The sequence below is a fragment of the Schistocerca serialis genome, chromosome 9, assembly GCF_023864345.2.
Source record: "Schistocerca serialis cubense isolate TAMUIC-IGC-003099 chromosome 9, iqSchSeri2.2, whole genome shotgun sequence".
In the NCBI taxonomy this organism is placed as follows: Eukaryota; Metazoa; Arthropoda; class Insecta; order Orthoptera; family Acrididae; genus Schistocerca; species Schistocerca serialis.
The window spans coordinates 84922982-84942958 of record NC_064646.1 but is presented as its reverse complement, the minus strand read 5'-3'; the positions used below and the strand labels follow the sequence as shown (position 1 = coordinate 84942958).

Sequence of the window (19977 nt, the reverse complement as noted above, 5' to 3'; positions counted from 1 at the left end):
TTCAGGACACCCTCCGACATCTACCAAAAACGCTCATGGTCAGGAGAGACAATGAAATGGTGCTTGCCGATCGAAGACTGACACTCTTCGAGAGATTGCAGAAGAATGTAACATTTCCGTTAGGTCATGTAATGAAACCCTGACACAGCATCTAGGAATGCGTCATGTTTCCACCAAGTTTGTCCCACGGCTCAGAAGTCTTGACCAGAAACATCTTCGCCTCACAATTTGTGAAGAGCTTTTGGATCGAGCAAATGTGAACGAGATGCTCCTTAAGAGACTAGCTGGTAATGAGACCATGGGTCTATGGTTATGCTGTTGAGACCAAGGTTCAATCTTCACAAAGATTCAGGAAAAGTTCTCCAAGACAAAAAAAAGCTATTCAGGTAAGATCAAATGTCAAAGCCATGCTGATAGTTTTCTTTGATTTTGAAGGATAAGTTTATTACGAATTCGTGCCATAGGGACAAACTGTTGATCGAAGGAACTATCGGGACATGTTATGATGCCTGTGTGAAAACGTGAGAAGGAAACAGCCCAAAATGTGTCCAAACAATTTATGACTCTTGCATCACCATACCTGTCAAGCTTTTTTTTTTAAAAAAACACCAAACCTCGTGTACAGGGGGGGGGGGGGGGGAATAAAAAAATAAATAAATCCAACTACTTTTGACACATCCAGCTTGACAAAAATACAATATTTGGGTTACAAAATACAATACTTCAGGCTTTAAACATGATACTTCATCAGCCTATTACATATGTAAATGTGAATTCATTGATCTGTAGATGAACATAAAAATCAAAATGAAATCCATGTTGAACAGCAGCAGTCTTGGTGAATATTGGTTAGGAGCATACATAATAGGACTTTCTCGATAAATTAAGCAGATATGCAACAACTGAAAAAGGCTTTACACAATAAAACTTGTTCCATGTAACAAAGGCAAGAAATAATATAATACACACTGAAAAACATGCTACTTCAACTTGAAAGCCAAAGTTGTGATCTCTTTAGTTTCCTGCAAACAGTTTTGAGAATGTTTTGCCATAAAAGGGACCAGAAGCCCTGATCTTTATAAAAGAAATTAGCCCAAATAATCATTGTCCAATGATGGATGATCTGAACTCTATTCTATTTTTCTTTGCAAAGCTGAAAACATGTTCACATTCTGCACTGCTATGGGGTATGGTGAGAAGTAGAAGATTACTCTAGAAATTCGATTATATTTAAGAAGTCCATTGGCACCAAGAATTCTTGATACTTGCATCCAACTGCAATTACTGGCAGCATCTTTATTTGCAACTGAAGTGTCATCTGCCTGTAGAGCTGTAAACTGCCTCCGAAGCTCATTTACCACCTCATCGGTAGTTTCATTTTCTTCCTTGCATACCATGAGGAAACTTTCTGAAGGAAAAACTAATGGAAGAAAACAGTAAATCTTCAATTTTGTCAAACCTTGCAATTTGAGCATGCTCCAACATGTCATTCTTGAATGGAAACTTGATGATTTAGTCATACACAGCACAAAAGTAGTTTCTCACTGATGAAAAGAAAAGGGATTTATCTGTATCTTGGAGATCATTCACTATGTTCAAAAACCAAATGCCAATAACTAACTCATTGTCACTTCTTTGATTTTCAATCAAGCTGTACTCTACTTGAAACAGTGAGGAGCTTTTGACAACTTTAGGTGTGATGAACTTTGTTCAAAACTGCTTTAGGAACTCCAGTGTAAGTTCTAATAAAAAGTGAACTTGTAGGGAATAAGTCTGAAGGGCAACACTGAATTTGTCAAACACACTACTAGTCACATGAAGGAAAGTGCAAAAGGCTTTGTTCAAATTTCGTGACACCTGAACATAAACATTATTCCCTCACATGTTTTAGCTGAACTCTTACCTTTTAGGATGGGTTTGTCACATTTGGAAGAATATGCTATTCTTTTAGCAGTATATGTAGTAGCAGAATAAAGAATTCTCTTCTGATACTCTTTGGATCCACCTTGTTCAACTCTAAGTATTCTGAAAGATGTCAAGCATATGGAAATGTTTTGGGTACATAATATTACTTCCTCTAAGAAGAAAGAGAAGCAGATCGAATGAATATGGATCTCACCCACTTTAAGTTTTAATCTTCCACCACCTTTTTCAACTGGTAGATTCATCAGGTGTCAAGTGCAACCTATGATGGCAATACCTGGTTAACTTCCTTCAGAACTGCTGAAACCCCATTTTTGTGCCCTATCATAAGAGGGGCATTATTAGAGCAGAAAGCCACACAGTTTTCAGTTGTTATCACAGCTGAATTCCCATAACATAACATCAGGTTACATGTATTTCGCCCTGCTGTGCCCCCATCTTAAGCTGGTGTGGACAGCACAGTGCTGACTACTCTTTCCCACAAAATACCATAGGCCCTTAACTTCAGATGATGCATTTTTTGCAGTTTTATTTACAATGAACATTTTTGTGTGACCATAGCTATGTTTCTTTGCAACTTCTGATGTGGAACCATCATCTTAAAGAACCAGCATCACCAGCCGCACTTAGGGGTACATTGCGATCTTCCTTTAATGTAAAATAACTTAATGTTTATCACACACGATTACTTAAATCGTTTCTTCCACCATGTGGAAGATTAGTATCACCCCCACACATAGCGCAAAAGGCAAATTTTCCTCCCTTTTTTGATTTTAGTGTATACAGAAAATCAACAGATTATGGTTATTTAAATGTCTAGAAGTACTGTTTCTTGTTGAATTTATTCATGAATCCTACAACAGGAATATAGAGTATGAGAAAGTCCGAGGAATGTTTTGATGTGTACTTAAACATCAAAAGAAACCTGTATCATTGAATGCCACATAAAATAACAACAAACACAAGGCAGTTCAAACACTTCATTGAACTTGTTAAAGCACACACAGCCTTAAACCATTAAACGAACATGACACCAACCCTTTGAATGAAGAACATGCACATGGTAAGAGGAAGAGGAAGAAGAAGAAGAAGAAGAAGAAGAAGAAGAAGAAGAAGGAAAGAGTGGAAAAATGTAATTAGTCCTCATATGGCCAAAGAATACGAGTTAAATCACAACAAGCGAATGGAGCAGAACAAAGGATTTGCAGAGCAGAACCTGCGGACATGTATGACTCACATGGAAAAATTATTATCCTGGCTTTGAAGTCAATCCCAATGATGACACAAACATCACATAGTGAAGAGTACTAATCACATCAAAGAATGAGTTATCGACTGTCTTAGACTTGCCTTCGACCCATGGAAACAAAACAATCAATTGAACGGAAGTGGGGTGATGATCGAATGTTAATGTTTCAAATTTTTGTCTGCGAAGTTTTAAGATGACACTGTCCATCCATAAACCATAAAATGTCACCATTTCTGTAAATTTGATGAATAAACTGTAAAAGTTGGTGGGTTTGCATCACGATAACGCACCCGCACATTCATCCCTGTCAGTGCACGACTATTGCACAAAAAATGAAATCACTGTGTTGCCTCATCCTCTTGTCTCCAGACCTGGCACCTGTGGACTTTTTTTATTTCCCAAGTTGAAAACCCCATTGGAAGGACAAATTTGCAACGACGTAAGAAAATTCGTACATGGTGCTTTGCACGATCCAGCAAGAGGCATGTCAAGACAGCTTCCAACAGTGGAAATGGCACTGGGAGCAATGTATTAACTGTGGAGGAGAGTATTTCTAAGGAGACTATGCACAATAAGTAAAAGATAAGCGCAGAAAAATATTGCAGACAGAGTTCCGAAATTTTTTGAACAGACCTCATATGCCTATTACCACATTACATTAAATGTAACTTCAAGCTCTTGGGCATCGCAAAATTCTGTCAACATGAGAAGTGAAGTCAATCTTTCATGAAATATGAAGTTTAATGGCGTGCACACTAAATGCCTTTTCTTGCTGTGAATTCAACTACTGTAGTCCCATAATGCATTTCCACTTAAATATATACAAACTTTAAATGCAAAACTATTTGCTATTTCACACTGCTCACATTCACTGCAACTCAGATTTAACTACGAAAGACCCACATTTTTATGATATGAAGAGGAGTGTGTAAAATATACAGAAAGGGAACTATTTTACCATTAATAACAGCACAGTTTAATCTCTAAGATAGTACACACATACTTTAGAACACTTAACTAAAAACTTCACAGCTTCTTACCTGGAGGTTGAACAGTGAGTGTATTTGTTTTTACTGTCATACTGGGGGATATTAGTGAAGATCCCTGACAGTATGCTGCATGTACAGAACGGAATAAATTTAATTTAGTTAGTGAGAACACACACACATTACGTTTTATTCAAGCAAGGTACCTCTGATCTATTACTCCAAAACATTTAAACCAAACTCAACTGTTATTTACCATTGTTTAAAGGTGAAGGTATTCTAATTTGCTGTTGCTGATGCTGTTGCTGCTGCTGTTGAAGCATCATCTGATGAAGCAACTCAGGAGCTTGACCAGCATGCAAATGAGGAGATGCAGTGCGATGAACTATACCTACAAAATTCAAGTAATTTCATTGTAAGTTGTAACATTACCTACACAGGGTGTATACGTGGACAAAGAAAATAAAATTCATGGATTTCCTGGTTAAAAATACTTTTTCTCCCAGGTGAAAACATACTTTTTCCCTGTTAACTGACAGTACATTTTCTCTATGAACTGTATAACTTATTCATCCTTTGAATGGTTATGTTTTATACATGGGCGTAGAATTTCCCAGCGCTTTAGAAAACAAACCACAGGGGAGGGGGGAATGTTTTGGAAAGATCTTTGATGTGCAGTAACACATACGCTGCATATTTTCGTAGTACGAAAGTATGAAGTCTAATTCCACCAAACACCGCATGTTACTTTCCGAAGCATTGAAATCGAGATTGTGATGCACTTTTGTAAGCCAGTCATAGCTCATGTCACGCGATTTTCACTAGCCGATGATACCAGATATTCAGTGCTTATGACACATGATGAAGTCCGCCAATAGCAACATCACAGTTAAGCAGTGCGAACACACAGAGAATGTTAATGGTTTAAATTAATATACATAGTGTTGCTACAAGAAAAGTAAAGCTTTCACTTATAATATTGGTCTATAAGATTAATACGATGGAAGAGAAGCTAAGCTTTTACATATAATGTTGGTCTTTTATGGGCGTATTCATTTTAAGATATATCACAAATGTGCCATTAAATTTTTTAATAACAACATAAATGTCTGTTCTTCTGGGCTAGAAATTCATCTAAATGGCTCCTCATCAAAGAGTTTATTTTTAAATGAGAGTCAAACGCTCTCTGATTTAAGAAATTCATCGGACATTCTCGTACGTAGTTCAACTTGCGTAAAAGGAAATTTTCTTTGATAGTAACACTTTTCAAACCACCATTCGGAATATTTTCCCGTGACCTGTTAGAAATAGGTTCGTTTCTGCAGTTGCCAGAAAGCGCCAGATGACAGGCGCCACCGCGCTTCCGTAGCTACGAAGCCGTAGGGAGCCGTATGTTCATACATATACAACATTAAAAGATCTTACATTAGGTCATAACAGAAACACGACATTCGAACCTGCGGCTGCTTAGACAGCCAACAGCCATATTTCTGTAGCCAGAAGAGGGAGAAGGTACTACTCAGTGACGCATGCTCATGATTTTGCTTGTTTAACTGCTAAAACGAATCTGATGTAAAAAGTTGTGATGTCACGCTCATCGGAGGCAATTTGTTGTTACGAATCATTGCATATTCTTCCTAAAGCCTTTGACAAATTTTGCTGTTGGCAGACGCTTGTATGAGCACTTTGTTTTGTTGCTGTATATGGCGCATTTACTTTGCAGTTTAAGTTTTATTTTAGTTTTTCACTCGTTCACGTTTTATTGCTGAAGTATTATTCTGCAGCAGTGGGATACACTAATATTCTTTGTTAGAGTATCGCTTCTTACCAGTCAAAATTACAAAATTTGATTGAAAACAATGAAAAATACCCGTGTTTTTCCTGGTTTTCTCCCGGATGAAAAAATTCCCGGATCTCCCAGTTGTCCTGGGTCGTATACACCCTGCTATAAAACACAGACACGAAGCTCATACTCTTAACAAAACATTTTAGAACCTAAATTTTGCAGCTGATGTGTTTAATTGAAATACATTTACAAATCCATGTTTTTTTCCCCCTTGAGGTGATGTGCTTGCTGACAACAGCATGCAATCATTTAAGCAAACAACAGTACACTGCATGACCCAAACAGAATACTTGTCAGCAGAACAAGTTTGAAGTGCCGCCTGCTAAAGCAAGGAAATTAAAATTCCAAATATCCTGTTGCCAATACCATCAATATTCCAACAAAACAAACCTGCCAACTAAATGTAAAAAATATCTGGCAACTGTGTCTGTAATAGAAGAACTGAAAACTTCTGAAATACGAAACCATAAAATTTAGATCATCATCTAACAATGGTAAATCCAGTGAGTTGCAGACAGGCACGGCAGGAGGGAACACACACACACACACACACACACACACACACACACACACACACACACACAGAGAGAGAGAGAGAGAGAGAGAGAGAGAGAGAGAGAGAGAGAGAGAGAGAGAGAGACTATGGTTAAGGTACTGGGGCACAGAGCCCTGAAAAAGTGGTTGTGCGAGGGTGTGTTTTCTACTTTGGAAAAAAAGACTGCCTGAAAGCTTATTAATGTGCCTGTCTGCAACCAAACGCCACTTCTATGTGATGCATTACTCATTTTACTACAACTGGAAGGAAATTACGGTTGTTGCCTCCCACAACTGCTTGTAGGCTTTTTATGTCAGTTTCATTTTATCCACTAGCAAACTCACAATTTTATGTACAAAATAAATACACACTATTTAAATACACACTATTCTGATGTTGCCTTAACTATAGCAAAGTAGAAATTAAGAGAAAGTCCAGTTTGGAACACCAAAACACAAGGAACAGATGACACATTAAGTTGCACACATGCACAATTAAAAGACATTTACAGATAAGCTTACGGCCACAGCCTTTCAGAAGAAGAAGAAATACAAACACATTCATTCACACAAGAAAGCACACCTTGTGCACACATGACCAACTCTGACAAGAATGGCATTCTGTTCTGAGCTGCGAAGTTGGCTGTAGTGTGTACGAGGTGTGCTTGCTTGTGTGAATGAGTGTGTGTGTGTGTGTGTGTGTGTGTGTGTGTGTGTGTGTGTGTGTGTGTGTGTGTGTCTTCTTCTGATGATGGCTGTGGCTGAAGAGCTTACATGCAAAGAGTGTTAATTGCACATGTCTGCAACTTGACATCTCATCTTTATGATAAGTAGCAATCTATCTCTTCCTTACAATGTTAGAGTAGGAATAAATTCAGTTTTGCCAAATTCTTTCATTTGTACCTTAATGTTGAGATGGTATCAGGTGCCTTTCAAATGCCTTACTGTATCAAAAGCTAATGCATGTTGAAAATCAATGTAAAGATCAGTTGAAATGGGAGAAAGTGAGGGGAACAACTTATTTCTGTTATACAATTTGTGGCTTACTATAGAACTTCCGATTCAGGAGGTCAAGTGGATGCTACAACATGTACACAAGTTGCTAATAATTTATTAAAATTTGAACATGGAAAATACCTAACTTTCTAAACAAGGAGTGTTCACGTGGATGACATGAAATTGATGCTGTTGCTGACAATGTTTAGCACTTCATTACTGAATGATAGTTTCACAACAGAGGTAAATTCTTTAACTGATTCGAAGTTCAGAATAAATGTTCTATTCGCATGCAGCTGGAGCTGTACTACAACAATACTGCCATTGTAAGCAATAACTGGAACTGGTCACTGATTACACAGAGAATTACGCTCTTACTCTGACAGGGCAGGCCTTTTTCACCTGAGCACTGGTTCACCAAGATCGTTATCTATATTTCAGTGAAATACTGAATTAATGAACCCACTTTTAAGGAAATCCTAATTTTATGTATATTTCCTTCGGTCCTGGCGAAACTCCAATAAGAACATTGTTATCCCTTCCCACTTGTATTGAACCATGCTTTAGGAAACAGTCTGCTTTTAGAGAATAAATGTGAAACATTCTGCAAACTGAAATCCATTTTTATGCAATTCCTAACATATCAGAATGAGCTTCAGGTTTCTTTCCATTCCATAGAGATTGTATTTTGTGTCCTGTGACACATTAAATGGTAAGCTATTCAGTCAGTTGACATGTATTTAAACCGTAGTCACCAACTACTTCCCTAGTAGTGATACGGGCGTATGTGTGGAACGAATCAGAAACTTATTTTCATATGACATGTCACTTTATTAGATGTCGCAGTAGCTCAGCTTACAAAGCACAAGAAGTATAAATGTTCATCGAAGTGCTGAAGTTACCAGTTTTACTTTCATGAAGTTATAGCAATCCAAAAGCAGAAAGCTTACAGTTCAGCAAAAGCTGCCGTGCATCTGCAATGCCCGTGACAAACTTAACATAAGTCTTCAAGTCCATCATTATTGAAATGGTTGTGGGACCGTAGCTGTTCAGTATAAAATGCCTAATTAGAACACGTTAAGCTATCTAAATTTCCTGTTATTTTATTTGAGCAACCAGTTCCAGTGCTGCATTATACCATCTTCAGGCCCCCTGACTTACATGATCCCATCTCTGGTCCTATCAAAATACAGGCCAGCAATCATTGAATCTTATTCTTAGCTTTTTTGACACAGTGACCTTTTCGATTATCACTTGCTGACCTATAGTGATTAAATATATAGCACATGGTATTGTTAATTTTGTAATTAAATAGCACTTTTATCAGCTAACCTTGCTTGAATTATGCTTCTGGTCACACCTGTGTACTGTAGCAAAATCATTATCTGGGAAACCCCTGTTTGAAGATAAGTATTTGGGTTCCCAGAGATTCATTAAAAGGGGTTTTACTGTACTTAATAGTCGACCCAGTTCATGATGCACGTTGCAGACTGAACATCTGTGGTTCCAGGGACAACAAACATTTCACTGTCGGTGTTTCATAGAATTACTGATCGAACTTAAAAATTTAAAATGCTGTCATAAAATATTAACTAAGAGAGACTCTTACATTAAAAGTTTGAACAGTAAGTCAAATATTACAGTAAGAAACTGAGTATATTTCTTTAGTCAGCATACTGACGATGCAAGAACTACTCTGAATATGTTCCTCTAGTATCTAGGGGTAAGATAGATACCGCCTACAGGAAAATTAAAGAGACCTTTGGAGATAAGAGAACGACTTGTATGAATATCAAGAGCTCAGATGGAAACCCAGTTCTAAGCAAAGAAGGGAAAGCAGAAAGACGGCAGGAGTATATAGAGGGTCTATACAAGGGCGATGTACTTGAGGACAATATTATGGAAATGGAAGAGGATGTAGATGAAGATGAAAAGGGAGATATGATACTGCGTGAAGAGTTTGACAGAGCACTGAAAAACCTGAGTCGAAACAAGGCCCCCGGAGTAGACAATATTCCATTGGAACTACTGACGGCCGTGGGAGAGCCAGTCCTGACAAAACTCTACCATCTGGTGAGCAAGATGTATGAAACAGGCGAAATACCCTCAGACTTCAAGAAGAATATAATAATTCCAATCCCAAAGAAAGCAGGTGTTGACAGATGTGAAAATTACCAAACAATCAGTTTATTACGTCACGGATGCAAAATACTAACACGAATTCTTTACAGACGAATGGAAAAACTGGCAGAAGCCAACCTCGCGGAAGGTCAGTTTAGATTCCATAGAAATATTGGAACACGTGAGGCAATACTGACCCTACGATTTATCTTAGAAGAAAGATTTAGGAAAGGCAAACCTACGTTTTTAGCATTTGTAGACTTAGAGAAAGCGTTTGACAATGTTGACTGGAATACTCTCTTTCAAATTCTAAAGGTGCCAGGGGTAAAATACAGAGAGTGAAAGGCTGTTTACAATCTGTGCAGAAATCAGATGGCAGTTATAAGAGTCGAGGGACATGAAAGGGAAGCAGTGGTTGGGAAGGGAGTGAGGCAGTGTTGTAGCCTCTCCCCGATGTTATTCAATCTTTATATTGAGCAAGCAGTGAAGGAAACAAAAGAAAAATTTGGAGTAGGTATTAAAATCCATGGAGAAGAAATAAAAACTTTGAGGTTTGCCGATCACATTGTAATTCTGTCAGAGACAGCAAAGGACTTGGAAGAGCAGTTGAACGGAATGGATAGTGTCTTGAAAGGAGGATATATGATGAACATCAACAGAAGCAAAACGAGGATAATGGAATGTAGTCGAATTAAGTCGGGTGATGCTGAGGGAATTAGATTAGGAAATGAGACACTTAAAGTAGTAAAGGAGTTTTGCTGTTTGGGGAGCAAAATAACTGATGATGGTTGAAGTAGAGAGGGTATAAAATGGAGACTGGCAATGGCAAGGAAAGTGTTTCTGAAGAAGAGAAATTTGTTAACATCGAGTATAGATTTAAGTGTCAGGAAGTCATTTCTGAAAGTATTTGTATGGAAGTGAAACATGGACGATAAATAGTTTGGACAAGAAGAGAATAGAAGCTTTCGAAATGTGGTGCTACAGAAGAATGCTGAAGATTAGATGGGTAGATCACATAACTAATGAGGAAGTATTGAATAGGATCGGGGAGAAGAGAAGTTTGTGGCACAACTTGACCAGAAGAAGGGATCGGTTGGTAGGACATGTTCTGAGGCATCAAGGGATCACCAATTTAGTATTGGAGGGCAGCGTGGAGGGCAAAAATCGTAGAGGGAGACCAAGAGATGAATACACTAAGCAGATTCAGAAGGATGTAGGTTGCAGTAGGTACTGGGAGATGAAAAAGCTTGCACAGGATAGAGTGGCATGGAGAGCTGCATCAAACCAGTCTCAGGACTGAAGACCACAACAACAACAACAACAACAGTATCTGAGAATGAGAGCACTTAGTAACTCCAAACAAACTTTGAAATTACATATAAACCTTTTCTTGATCACATGATAAATATTGAATGAACTCATTTGTAAAGTAATCAGAAGATTTTAGCTGTTATATACACGGGAGTCGGATTTTTTGTGGAATCAGAGGTTTGTTTACTGTGTGTGTGTGTGTGTGTGTGTGTGTGTGTGTGTGTGTGTGTGTGTGTGGTGGTGGTGGTGGCAGCGGTGGCAGGGGGCGGCACAGAGGCAGCACTAAATGCTTAACCTGATATCTGAATCCAGCACCTTTATTTTTAATTCTGTCAATGCTTTTTGTATGTGAAAAAATGGGCAACTGTCAGAAGTAACATTTGATTCAATGAGGATCAAAATCCAGACCATTTATTTACTAGTCTCACTAAACCACTGTACCTGTTTAAAGATACAATATTAACATGAGAATTGTCAGTGGCTGACCTTTAAGAAGATTAGTTTGGATTCCTGAGAAATGTAGGAATAAAACAGGCAATACTGACCCTAGGTTTTAAGAAAGGCAAGCCTATGTTTATAGCATTTTTTTTGAGACAGGTTTTGAGAATTTAGACTAGATTACTTGAAATTCTGGAAGCAGTAAGGATAAAATACAGGGAACCAAAGGTTTATAGTTGTACAGAAACCAGGTAACAGTCTAAAGCCACAGGACATGAAAAGGTAGCAGTTGCTGAGAGCAGACACACTCAAGGTTTTAACCTATCCTCAATGTTATTCAATCTACACATTGAAGAAGCAGTAAAGGAAAAGTAAGGAGAAATTTGAATAGTGCATTTAAGTTCAGGGAAATAATTAGTCAAGGTATGCTGATACCATTTTCATTCTGTCAGAAATCAAAGGGCTTGGAAAAAAGCAATTGAATGGAATGGACAGTGTCTTGGGAAGACAGTATAAAGGAAGTATTAAAAGCTAATGGAATGTAATCTAATTCAATCAGGGGATTTTGAAAGAATTACATCAGAAAATAATACACAAAGTAGCAAGTGAGTTGCTATTTGGGCAGTGAAGCAATTAATGATAACTGAAGTGAGAGGATATAAAACAGACAATGGTGGGGGAAAACTACGCCACAGATTAACTTGTAAAGTCTGAATATAAATGTGACAAAGTCCTTTGTGTCGGTGGTGGAACTACTACAATGCTTTCTTCCCAGTGGCAGGTATTCACATAACGGGTATGTCTTATCTCCTGCCAACATCCGTAGACTCCACATCCACTTCACTCACCACCTTTTAACTTCCTTTCATTATTCTTCTACACACTAATCCTTCAAAGGCATTAACAATCAAACAAACCCGCAGCAACATTCGACCACACCAATTACTCTTTCTTTATCTTTTAACTTGTGATAGTAGTCTTCTTTCCTCTATTTCTTCCTGCACTACTTCATTAGTAACTAAATGCGAACTGATGTTTTCCATCCTTCTCCACATCCACAAATTCTTCCAGTCTCTTTTCAATGCCCACGTTTCAGCTCCAAAGAGAGCCACATTCCCGAAAAATATTTTGCTAACCTTTACCTGAGCTCTTTAACTTTTTTTCTACTAACACTTTCTTAGCTAGCCTTCAAGCTTTGGCATCCTGGTGGCTCCTCAGCTCTTCCATTATTAGGCTTCCTAGGTCCCTGAAAACTGCCACCTGCCGATTTTAATTTCGTGTACCTTAATACAAAAAATTTTACCTTATAGGCCAATCACAGTGCAATTTGCTTTTGCTTACCAATCTCCATACTCTATTCTTCACTTATATCTCTCAGGCCCTATGGCGACTCCTGTTCGCCTCCACTTGTAGCAGCAGATGGGCTGCGCTGACTGAAAACCGGCAAACAGCGAAGTTCCTGTCGGCCGAGGAACCACTGCATCTCCCCTGCGGCACCCTAGCTAGTCACTTTTGCAGCAGGCACGCCTTCGAATGCCACACTTTCTGAGCGGCCATACGCACCGAACTGTCGCTCTTGCAATCTCTGCTCCCGCTTCGATTAGGCGGCATCTCCGGGCCGAGCTCTAGGCATCTCGTCCTGCACAAAGCCAGACGGCTGGCATTTTCAGCTGCCGCACGTCACCAGAGTTTGCACTAACAGCAAGATTTTGCATCCGCATCCAGTTTCCACGTTTTCCTGCAGTCCAGTTAATGAGAGAAGTGCTACAGTGTCTTCTGCATTGCCTTCCCAAGCTGTGTTTTTTCGGGACACTCGACTGCAGCTGTACGAAGTCTGACGCCAGACGCACAGTTCGTCACCCCGGTATCGGCACCTGAATTATTGAGAGCAGTGTAGATTACTTCAGTACAGTGAAGTTCAATGAGTGCCAGAAGTACCAAGTGTGTATATTACTGTTTCACCCCTGGGTATTTTGGCACTCTCGTCACCAAGTGCGCCACTGAAATGAGTCTTCTTCCGAACTACCAGCTCCCTTGACCGCCAGGCAAGCCCGTATTACTTTGAAACTTTGCCCCTTTTTCCCACGGATGTGTACGACAGACTGACGGGCATCACTCCAGTGAAACTTGTGTTACTGTCACCCTTCTTGTCACTTTTCTTCTTGCACCGCCAATGTTACGTTGAACATAATACTGTAAACTGTTTATAGTTCCCTGTTCAAATACTCCACCACGAGCAAAGACCTTTTGATTAAGAGTTTGTAACCCATTAAACTTTGCAGTAGTTAGCTTTTAGAAGTATGTATCTCTCAACTCAGCTCACATGCCTCTTTCAGTATGCCTTATTTTTCGACCTTACTTGGCTTGCTTCTAAAAACATGTTTGTCTTTAACCCTTCTAGTACCACTGGGGTCAATATGACCCCCAGTTGCTTGTACACAATGACATATTGTTCAGTCTTACATTTACAACATATGAAAATTTATTTATGGGCTATGCACTGAGTACCACTGGGGTCACAATGACCCAAATCTAAATTTTTGTTTTGCTTCTTGAATGTAACGTTATGGAAACAGTGACAAATGTTACATTGAACAGATGGTATACGAAACACCTGCAATAATGAAACTAACATTTCCTACTCACTGCTGAAATACAAGAAATTTTGAATGAAAAAGAGGAATTAGGAGATATACCATCTGATGACAATGAAGAGAATGAGGCTATTATTTCTGGAAGTAGTGAATCAACTGAAGATTCTGATGGTGCTGGAGATTTGGAAACTCCACTTCCTGAAGTTGCTGACATCTCAAATCAGAATGTTAAGTATATATAATCTACCATATGTTTGCAAAAACTTCAAGGAAAGTACTAATAGTAATCATATGTAAGTACATATGTAAAATATGTAATCCAATTTTTTCAGGTAAAGAATGGAAATGAAACATGGGGAAAAATCCTGTTAGATTACATGGGAGACAACCAGCACAAAATATATTGAAGATAGCTCCAGGCCCACGAGGCATACTAAAATACAAATGTTGTGTGACTAGCACCTCCTGTCGGGTAGACCATTCGCCAACCTTTCGATTTGACGCCACTTCAGAGACTTGCGTGTCGATGGGGATGAAATAATGATGATGATTAGGACAGCACAACACCCAGTCCCTGAGTGGAGAAAATCTCCGACGCAGCCGGGAATCAAACCCGGGCCCTTAGGATTGACATTCTGTCGCACTGACCACTCAGCTACCAGGGGTGAACATGAGGCATATTGTAAGGAATGTAAATCCTGTGCAGTTAGCATTTGAATTATTTATTAAGGCCAGCATTTTGAAGATTATTTTAAAGTCAACCAACAAAGAAAGTAACATTACTTTCGGTAACAAATGGACAGATCTCAAGAGAGAAGCATTTGAATGCTTTCTTGGCCAACTTATTCTTGCGGGAGTGTACAAAGGTCACAATGAGGGCTTAGTGAATTTATGAAATGAAGAGCATGGCCGACCTATTTTCAACAGTTCAGTGGCTAGAAGCCACTGTACAGAAATATCACACTGTATTCGGTTTGATGATGCTCAGCACCAGCAACAGAATTGTAGCCCTGATAAATTTGCTCCTATAAGGGATTTATTTGAGCAGTGGATAAGGACATTACATGATGCATATGAACCACATAAGAATACTGCAGTTGATGAGCAACTGGTAACTCATAGGGGTAGGTGTCCATTTCGCCAGTACATCCCCTCAAAAGCTGGTAAGTATGGTATTAAGATATGGGCTGCATGTGACAGCACAAATTACTTTATCACACACCTGCAGATTTACACAGGAAAGGGTGAAGGCCAGCCTAGATGAATAAATCAGAGAGGAAGAGTAGTGTTAGAACTGACAGAACATTTATCTGGGAGTGGTAGAAATATCACAACAGATAATTTCTTTACAAGCTTTGAGTTGGCAAAGGAACTAGAATGAAAACAAATAACTCTGCTAGGAACACTAAGTAAAAGTTATCGTGAACTACCTGCAGAATTTATCTAAGCAAGGGGAAGAACTGCAGCTTCAGGTCTCTTCAGATTCCAGGGATCAGCTACAATAGTCTCCTATTGCCCAAAACAGGTTAAGATAGTGACATTGCTGAGTACTATACATTTCAGAGAGGAAATAGGTAACGATGAAGCAGTAAAACCTATTATAATACTAGACTATAATGCAACTAAATCAGTTGTAGAGAACGGAAAAGTTAGTCAGGACTTACAGCACAAAATGTATGACAAGATGGCCCGTAGCTATTTTTATAGTATTCTGGATATTAGTGCCCTAAATGCTTTCATAAATTGGCTGGTCTTAAAACATGACTGGAATACAAAAACCAACAACAAAAGAGAATTTATTCTGAAACTGGGAACGAGTCTAGTACAGAAAAACGGAAGTTGGCATAGCAAAGCTTCTCTTTCTCGTCGTCCTCCTTCAGCAAAAGTGCACACGGGCAAAATGTGGACGGTGCTCCCTAATTGAATGTTCAATGGATAGAAAACATTCAGAAATGTGCAGAAGATGCTTTTCTTAACAACATTCAGAGATACTTTGTTTTAAATGTAAAGAGTTGCTTTGTTTTAAATGTAAGGATCTATAAGATCAAGGTTTAAGACAATATCTAAGTGCTTATATACATAGTTTACCTGGTTTCAATCAGTAATGTATGCTTTTATGTCAGTTCATTAAAATAACTACAATTCTGCCATTATATCTCTTGTTAATTACTTGGCATCATATTGACCCCAGCGGTACTCAATGTCACAAAAAAATTCTGGTAGTAGGAGGGTTAAGAACATAAAAGGGAACCTTTAAATCGTTCCTTCAGCCCAAATCTCACAGAAACAACATGGCAGGGATGTGATGTGGTTTTGGTGGACACGTGTCTCATTGTGGATTGTGTCATGTCCGTTTGCAGCCATGAGTTGCGGAGATGTTCAAGTGGAGCACTGCTGTTTTCATTAATTTGAAGTCATCCGCAGTGGCTAAAAAACTCATTTTATGTAGGTGAAAAAGCTACATCCATTTCTGTTGATGGCTTCTCTGTAAAACTTTTTGCGAAGTGCATGTTCTCTGCTATACACACACTGGAGATTTTGAGGAAATTACTGGGTAAAAAAATTTTGCAGCATTTTATAACCCTGACATCAGAACTTGATAGTGAACTGGTTTTATTTTTGTTATTCCCCATAGTTACTTTGATACTTTTGAAATAAGAATCACCAGGCATATTTTGAAAAGTTTGCAATGAAGAATGAAGAATGTCATCAAGGACCAGATTACGTATGGTGGGTTTTAGGACATAGGCCGCTATGTGCTAGATATAACAAACACATTGAAATTGTTTTGAACAGTGGAAGGAGAGTTATACCTCTTTCCAGCCACAAGTAAATAAGTGATATTTTGACATTTGCCCCCGAAGAAATATGACGCGCAATGCTTTATGTTATAGCTGCACATTATGTGGATTTTTGGCTCTTGTTTCTCTTTCATATGTGGTTTATGAAGTCAGTTACAATCACATTTTACATTAGTATTGCATATGAGTTATTTTCATTTTAAAACTGGAGGCACACAATGGCAGATCCAGCAGCAAAGTTGGTTATATCCTGGAGACATAAATTTTTCTTGTTTACACCAAGTTTAATTCACAGAACATTCACCAACTCTTTTTGAGCACATATAGTTGAAAAAATTGTGTCTGTTAGAGCGACCAATGAATGAGAAATTGAATTTCTCAATTGATATACAGGTATCTAGTGTACTGTGTTCTGTATGTCTTTTGCCTACCTATTTTATGCTTTCATATTTGGGCTTAGATGCAGGCAATGTATCTGAGATAAAATGTCTTTTGCATATTTACACATTTGTTACATAGTTCATGTTATCTTTGACAAAACAGCACTATCTTTTTTATTTTACTCAATAAACAACGTCAAATCTGTGCAGTTACAATGTTGTGCTGCTGAGCACATTTTTGCGTTACTCATTGCAGAAATAGAAACCTTATTTTGAGGAAGTACAACAAGACATGTTAAAACAATGTTTACTGCAACACAAATCTGCACAAGCAGTGCAGGGAGATACGGAAAAATTTAACACTATTCCGGTTGTAATCCCATTAACCATGTACACTCATCACTACATTTTCTGTCCCTAATCAATGGATTTTTCCAGACAGGTGAACAAATTCACTACTAACTTTGCACTTGCTCACAGAAAACATGTTTGTCAGCTGGGATATACTGTCACATGTCAAGTAAGGCTTTCTTCTCGGTACTTTATAGTGGCAGATTTTTATCACACAAGATACAGAAAGCATATGTTATCTAGTGCCAGATTTCTTTTCCCAGTACCCCTTAACTTCTTTGCAAAGCTTTGACAAATCCATAGTTGCTGGATGTTTTGACTTTTCCTTTCCCTTTATGCAGTAGGGTTGTCAGTTGAAATGTGTAGCCTGGCATACTGTTACTCTGAACGTGTCTTATTAGTGCATCCCACAGTCTAGTTCGCTAAAATGCCTGAAATCCTCTGGTTCCATCTTGCAGTCAGAGAGACTATTGTCCTTGACACTGGCAATGACAAATCCAGTTTTCTGCATGAAAGGATATTTTGTTACTCTCTGTAAGGGTAAAATCTTTATCACAGGGTATGAAACTATGTCCTGTAATGAGACGTTTTGATCTACAGCAGTGAAATATTTACTGATGAGATTTTGGAAAAATGTCCTAATATTCTAATATCTCTCGCAAAATCAGTAGGTAGGACATGCAAATGAAAATCTTATGAAAAATATGAATTATGGCAAACATTCCACTTCTGTTGCTTTCCTCTGAATGCTGTCCTTCACTATGTCTAACACAATATAGAAACTTTTGAGACGTTCTGTAAAAAGACTGGAAATGTTGAGGATGTAACTTCAGTTGTTTTTCATTACGTCCAATATGCCATATTTCTTCCTTTTTTTTTCCTCTCAAAGGCTGTACCCAGTATCTTCTTCTCTGCTCAACATTTACGAGTTACAAAAGGTGCAATGCGTCACTATCTCCGTCTAACGACAAGACATTCTGGTCTATTCGCAGTACAACCATCCCACATCCCTTCGACAGCATCAGTTCAGTGTGAATTCAGCATGTCCCGTTCACACCACTTCACTGACTTGCCAGTCAGGCACCTGTGCTACATCTTTTCTGTGTAAATTGAGCCTCAGACCTAATAACATTTGAACTTAACAGCCTAATACTTAAGTGTAGACAACAAACCATTCAGACAGGAGACTAGAAGTTTCTGGAATTTAGATTAAGTAACGAAGTACGGAACTGGAAAAAATAAATAAATAAAATATAAAAATTTATGACAACCTAATAAAAAGAGGAAAACGGTGATAGCCTAAGGCATCTAGTAACAGCTCATTTGGTGATGGAGTGAAATGTGGGGGACAAAAATTGTAGAGATACCAATCCTTTGCTATAGCAAGAAGGTTCAAAATAATATAAACTGCTGCTATGCAGCAATGAAGAGACTTTAGCAGTGTGTACTAGCAAGGAGAACAGCATCAAATCAGTGTTTGGAATGAAGTTAACAACAGCCTTTACAAGGGTTGAACAGGCAAGGTGTACACTTTATCAGGTGAAACACGAAACTTTAAACATGAAACATGAACACTGAGTTTTTTGACTACGAGCATCTACTTACTAGCTAAGTCATTAAAACATTATTATAGCTTGTACAAGAACTGAACCTGCAGCATCTCAAACATACACAATTTTGTAAAATATTCTTTGCTAGGACAGATAGAAACATGAAAATAATAGAGGCACAAAGTGTGTGTGTGAAAAATTAATGCTGGATCCACAAATATTTATTACAGAAAACAGCTTCTCACCTTGCTGCATTTGCATCTTTAATATGCTCAAGAGGACCTCCCTGTGACGATGTTGCATGGCTGGATTTTGCAGCTGTTGAACTAAGTGGTGTGATGTTATTTCACCATACCTCAAACCTGGAAGTTGCGAGAAATGGAGTTTATCAGAGTAAGGTGCAAATTTTTCTAATGCTGTAAAGTGGTAGAAGGAGACTTTAAACGTCACTAAAACAATACCTTCCAAGATATTCCAACACATACAACATTAAACGAATATGTAATAAAATTTAAAGTTTAAAATTAGAAGGAATTTGAAGTGAAAATAAAACAAAAAGCCATTGATGATTAATCTAAGTTAATTTGTACAGCACCCAATAGTGACCAACGGCACAGCTGTTAACAAGTACTGTGCACAGCTATTTATCCTTTCCAACATAATATTCATCCTGAACATCAGAAGATGGGACAGACCAGGGTTTCAGCACCCAGCCATCAATGAGTTCATTAATGGTAGTGCAAAGTTTACTAAAAAAATTCACTCTGATATGAAGTTTGATTTTTAGCTGCCACACTCTCAACTGATTTACAATCTGCCCTTAATATCCGCATCAGGTTACATAACAACATACATGAACGTATTTCAAGCAGAAAACGGTGGCAGTGACAGGTTAGT

The 19977-nt window shown here is 38.3% G+C and overlaps 1 protein-coding gene across 6 annotated transcripts in view; it reads right to left on the bottom strand.

The window, feature by feature from the left end:
- LOC126418536 (eukaryotic translation initiation factor 4E transporter) overlaps positions 1 to 19977 on the bottom strand; it is a 320599-nt gene that overhangs the window by 52281 nt on the left and 248341 nt on the right. For all 6 annotated transcript variants that reach the window (XM_050085342.1, XM_050085344.1, XM_050085348.1 and 3 more), the window contains 2 exons: positions 19326 to 19442; positions 4415 to 4549 (listed from right to left, as the gene is read on the bottom strand). In XM_050085342.1, coding sequence (XP_049941299.1) covers positions 4415 to 4549; positions 19326 to 19442 — 252 coding nt within the window. The remainder of the gene's footprint in view (positions 1 to 4414; positions 4550 to 19325; positions 19443 to 19977) is intronic.